At 41.9% G+C, this 5,839-nt stretch overlaps 1 protein-coding gene across 8 annotated transcripts in view; it reads right to left on the minus strand.

The window, feature by feature from the left end:
* CDK5RAP2 (CDK5 regulatory subunit associated protein 2) overlaps window positions 1-5,839 on the minus strand; it is a 208,699-nt gene that overhangs the window by 79,386 nt on the left and 123,474 nt on the right. For 7 of the 8 annotated variants that reach the window (XM_006155484.3, XM_027774561.1, XM_027774564.1 and 4 more), the window contains exons 20-21: window positions 2,879-2,974; window positions 771-958 (exon numbers count right to left, since the gene is read on the minus strand). In XM_006155484.3, the coding sequence (XP_006155546.1) occupies window positions 771-958; window positions 2,879-2,974 (284 nt within the window). The remainder of the gene's footprint in view (window positions 1-770; window positions 959-2,878; window positions 2,975-5,839) is intronic. The other variant, XM_027774562.1, reaches the window with a different exon arrangement.

Here is a 5,839-nt window from a genome sequence, read left to right on the forward strand (position 1 = left end):
CTACAAATTATGGCAGTGGTTGCTGACTCTATTTCTCTATTAACACTGGGCAGGAACTGAAAACTTTTATTAAACACATACCAAATGCCAGCCCTTTTTTTTTTTTTTACACATTTTTTCCTCATTCTTCACAACAATCCTGAGAGGCAGTCAGAGAAATCGAGGCACTGAGAGATGAAGGCACAGTTCTTCCTGAAACCAAAGCCCAGGTTGCTGTAACGGATGGGCCAGAAAGAATATGAAAGGGGGAAGAACTGCTCCTCAAGGATTAATTTAAAAATACAAATGTACTGAATGTTTCTCCTTTTTTGTTTTAAGGAAAACAACCTGTGGTATTTCCTCATACAGGAATGACTCCCGGCAGATAAAATGAGGAGAGAATTTTAGTTCAAGCTCAACATAAAACAGCAGAATCACAACTACGATGGCATTTTTTAAGCTGTTGCAGAGACTGGAAGAGATTTCAGTAGGGCAGATTCCTCTCGCTGACAGCAAGGCACCCCTTTCTGGAGCTCTCAGGAATAATTCTGAAGAAAAGCTTTCTCTCTGCTCTCTGTAATGGGTTTGCAATAGGGCTTTGCAGAAGTCCCCTCTCAGCCACTAGCTTGCAACCTAATTACTTAATTGCAGGACTGGCAAGATTCCTTCTACGCCATTTCAGGCGCTCTCTCAGGTAAATTACACAGCACCGTCATCTAAATCCATTTAGCAAAATGAGTTTGTTCTCCCTCAAACAAGGGAGACAAAGCAATGCAGGGCCCCATGTCTACCTGGACTCCAGCAACAATGTGGCCTTCTCACTGAAGAAAGGAGCAAGCAGGTCCGCTAGCTTGCCTTCTTCCATACTCTGATCTCCGGGGCAGCTGGGTTTGGGAGCCTCGCTGTGGTCTAAAATATTGGAATCCATGTGCTTTAAATATCCATTTTTGCATCTTCCTTTGGAATAGTCCTCCATAATCTGCAAATAAAAGTATTTAGTCACGAAGTGAAATGGGAGGCGAAGGGGCTACCTGGAGAGAGAGCTATGATGCAGATGAAGGAGAAGTGAATGAGCGCAGGTCAGCTGGACACACTGAGCCAGAGAGAAAGACCGCAAATCAATTGGGGAGCCACAGGGAGAGGAGAGAGGACACAGGCACACAGGTCCATGCGCACACTCATTTTAAGGCAGGAAGATGGCCTGGAAAGAGGACAGCGACGTTTACATCACTTTTCCTCCCTTAGTTTCCTCATCTATAAAATGGGGATAGCAATGCTACCTCCCAAGGCGGTTAGATGAGTAAACAAGAAGCCCAACTCAGGCCTTACTACAAGTGCCCATGAGATGTGCCGTCTCACAACCCACAGCCCATGCCTTGCTGGTTCTTCCTAAGGATATGGAACCCACGTGATTAACGAGCCTTGGATATTCATTATATTCCTCTTACTAGGTACTCTCCTTGTTGTATCAGAAACTGACTTACTCTGTACAGACACATGCTGATTAACATGGCTCTGATTTGTCTCATTAGGAAGGTGGAGAGTCCCTAATTCTCACGGAGATGTTATTTACAGATCCAGCTTCTTGGGTCACTGGGGTCCCACAGGAATGGTACCAAGACTGCATCTAGTTAAAGCCTGTGCTGGGCATGTCTTGAGGTGCTGCAATTAGCATTCTTCCTACCCCCATCCGAAGCTGTAAATTTCTTCTATCAGTCTATAAATAACTCCTCTTGACTTCATTGCCGCTGGTGATAAACACACTAGCCATCCCCTCATCTCTCTACACTGGTAAAATGCTAAGATTTTTAAATGGAAGATAAGACCCACACAAATGAGCTGTTATTTACAAGGGCTTGTTTGCTACCAATCTAGTTATTAAATCCATCAAATAAGCAATCTCAGAGGAGGGAATAATCTAGGATAATAAAAATAGTAATTTTTATTTAAAATAGTTATTATCATTTACTGAGCACTTACACATGTCTTTCTATTTAAATATGACAACAACACTAAAAGAAGCATTACCACCCTCATTGAGGAGGACACTCAGTCTCAGTGGTTAAACAAGGGTTAACCAAGGTCACAGAGATTATCAATACTAAAGCTGAGACTCAAAACAAGGTCCACCTGATTCCAAAGTCCCCACTTTTGTTTTCCACCCTAGCCCTATCTTCATTTCACTATCTCCTGTTCATGACTCCACGAATTTGAACACCTTGAAGGCCAAAAATGCCTAATCTGTAGTCTTCTATCTCCCATTACATTCTAGTATTTAGGGTTCTTTCAATCTCAGAGATTGTTTGCTCCAAAAGTCCAGAATCATTGTGACTGAAGGAGTGCTCTACCTGGACAGAAGTCAAATTCTCGCAATGCCCAATGACAGCAAGCTGGATTCCAGATCACGCAATTACAGAGGGTCCCAGAGACGGAGTCTGGTTCCATCACTAGCTCCTTACATTGAAGTCAATGACTAGGAGTCCACAGCAGTCCAGACAAGAGGGTTCTTGTCCCAACTCTGTCACTGATTTACTCTGTGCCCTGGATAAACCATCTCCCCTCAAAGGCCTGTTTCCAATGCATAAAATGAATATGGATTGGAATTGGATTGGATCTTTAAAGGTCTCTCCCAGTCCAACATATAATATCTATAAATTCTCCTGTATTTAACTCTATGTTTAACTCTATGTTTGTGCTCAAGTTTCACAGCTGGCTCTGTCACCCTGGGCATAACTTCCGAGAGGGAAGAGACCTAGTCTCTCTGTTCTCCACTGGCACACAACAGGCACTCGACACAGGAAGGAGGACAGGAGCCCCACCAGACTCGACACAGACTGGGAGGCTGACACGGCCACAGAGTGGAGCGGATGGAATAAGAAGCTAACTGCCAAGTTCCTACCTCATTACTCTGCTCCAAATGCTGGTCACTCAGGAAATTATTCTCGTCATCTTCTTCCATTTTGATTGTGTCCTTGTCCTCCTTTCTAGCCAGAAGCTACATGGAGCATGGAATGGTGTGAAAATGCAACCCAAAGAAGTGTGCAGCATGAATGTATATGAAGAAGTCAGTGATGCCTTTTTTTTTTATTATTAAAATGCACAACCAAAAACAAACCAACATAAAAGAGGCAGAAACGAATGCCAAAGCCATGAAATAAAAATTAACCAAAGTTAGAGTTTCTAGTTCTGGCAAATCATACACAGCAGCCTAAGATCAAGCATAATTTAAGGACAAATTTCCCAAGAAATCACTAAAAGCATTTCCCCTTGCCCTGGCACGGCCTTTCCTGAGCTGCTGTAAATTGAAGATGCTGTCTGTTGTGCCGCTGCCATTCCTGCCTTTGCTAAATTCACTTTGAGATTATATAAAAGTAACAAGATTTTGGAAAACAGCTATTGATGGAAGTGAAAATATCAAACAGCAAGAAAGCAGTAAATGAAATTTATGGTGTGCCCAATTTATGCATCACTTCTATTTAACACAAGGCATACCTCTTGTTAGGATGTCACACGTCTGAGATGGACAGTGCCAGCAATACCGTCATTTTGCTGACAGAAAGTCCTCATTGTTAATGAGAAGAGTATCAAGCTTGCCTGATGATAACTTCATGCTTTTGGAAATGAAGGGCAGCTATTTTATAAAGACTTCAAATATGCCTAATGCTTTAAATAAATATAAATACCAAAGCTTCTGCATTCTGCATTCTGCAAAATGGACAGTAAAAACCTTCTGAAGAGAGCCAGATCTTAGCTCTTAAGAGGAGCAAAATCCTAGTCATGGGACACCTAGATTAACCAAAGAAAAAATGAGAGGAGGAGCCAGCAGGCGGCGTGGTGGTCAAGGTGCTAGGTATCTACATGGCTGAACGTGATTTGAGACCTGGATCTGGCAGCTTAAAAATCATCAGGCACGAGTACGTGTGTGCCCAAGATCCCAGGAGGAGAATGAAGGAGAAGGGACTGGCAGGGCCATCTCCCCTGCATGATTTCTCACCTTCCCTCTCACTCTCTCAGTGAGTGAATGCACCCTATGGCCAAAACCTTTAAAAAGGGAGATGAAAGGTGGCCATGCCAAGAGAGGAAGTCAATCCAAGCTGTATCAAGATTACAGCGAATCTCTTTTCACCAGTAAAGTAGTCAGTTATGCACTGAAGGTGTGAAAGCCAGAGCAGTGGGCCATTTGTTGGGCCTGGTATACGTACGAGATGCCTATGTTTCTACCTCAACAGCTTTATTGTATGAATTCCCACATTTAGCTAATTACCCCCATAACTTTCTAGCCTCACATAAATTATTCTGATCTTCCTCTTAATAGAAAGGCCTTGTTTTAAAAGAAGAAAAACCAAACCAAACCAAACCAAACAAAACAAAACAAAACAGACTGACTTCGGAAAGTCATTTTATAGAAACTTCTCAGGGTCAGAACACATTCAACCTAACCATATGCAATCTGCAATCAGCTTCAAGCAGAACTGATGGTCAAAACCACATCTTACTGTCAAGCATTAAACAAACTAGGCATGCGTATACACTTACCAAGGCATAAAAGATAACAATACGGGTGAGGAACCCTCTTCCTCTACTGGCTTCTTCCCTAATTATTAAGACATTCAAAGTGATATAGACCAACCAGGACTATCAACTTATCGGGAATACAAAATATTAAACCACTTTGAAAAAATACTGACAACTTCTTATAAAACTAATAACCCTATAACTCAGGAATTCTATTCATAGGTACTTACCAAGAGAAAAAAATGAAAAGTTTGTCCATACACAGACTTACATAAAAGCGCTCATGTCACCTTTTGTCCAAATGTCCATTAATAGTACAATGAATAAACAAATTGTCACATGGCATATTCATATGATGGAATGTTACTTACCATAAAGACAAACAAATCATTGATCTACATAATAACATAGATAAGTCTCAAAAACATTATGCTGAGTAAAAGTTGTTTACACAGAAAATAATACACTGCATCATTCCAGGCAAATGTAGTCCACACTGGGACAAAATGAGGAGCATAGCTGCTGTGGGCTGGGATCAGGGGGGGATTAGCAAGAAGGGACACAAGGATTTTGATATGCGTTTGGGTTACACATTTGGTAAAATGCAAATATAGACTTGTACTTTCTATATTTCACTGTATATAAACTTAAATCTTAAAAAATAACTATAACACTGGTCCCAAAGCCTAGTGGTTGAAGTAGCAGATACCACATGGTTGACTACAGTTCAAATCTCAGCCCTGGCAGCTTAAAAAAAAATTTGGGACATATGTGCATGCATGCCCCAAACCATGACCGGATGGAGACAGGGAGGATGAGGGACTGTGCTGTGACTATGCTGCATTGAGAGGGTGCTTTCTCCCTCTCCCTGTCCCTCTTTCTCTGGCAAGTGCACATGCCTTTCAGACTTTTTTTTTTTTAATTTTAAACCATAAACATATATTGAAACTAAAGACATGTCTGCTAAAGTATTTAGGTGGAAGTATACTGATGTTTGCAATTTTGATCAGAATTTACCAAAAAGATAAAATGGAGTGATGATTGGTGGGAAATGTTAACGGAATCTAGGTGATGAACAATGGGTATTCATTGTAAAATTCTTCTCACTTTGTTGTGTCTGAATTCTTTTATAAAAAAATGTTAGAGGGGGAACCAGCAGTTAGCGTAATGGCTATGTCACTGGACTCCCACGTAGTCGACCGCGGTACGTGTCCCGGACCCGGTGGCTTAAAACTCACGCCGGGAGCGTGTGCGTACATGCCCAAGATCCCGAGAGGAGAATGGAGGAGAAGGGGTTGCGGCGTGACCATCCCCCCTGGGGGGTGATTTCTCGCTTTCTGTCTCT

Source organism: Tupaia chinensis, unplaced genomic scaffold (genome assembly GCF_000334495.1).
Source record: "Tupaia chinensis unplaced genomic scaffold, TupChi_1.0 Scaffold000455_1, whole genome shotgun sequence".
NCBI classification, from domain to species: domain Eukaryota; kingdom Metazoa; phylum Chordata; class Mammalia; order Scandentia; family Tupaiidae; genus Tupaia; species Tupaia belangeri.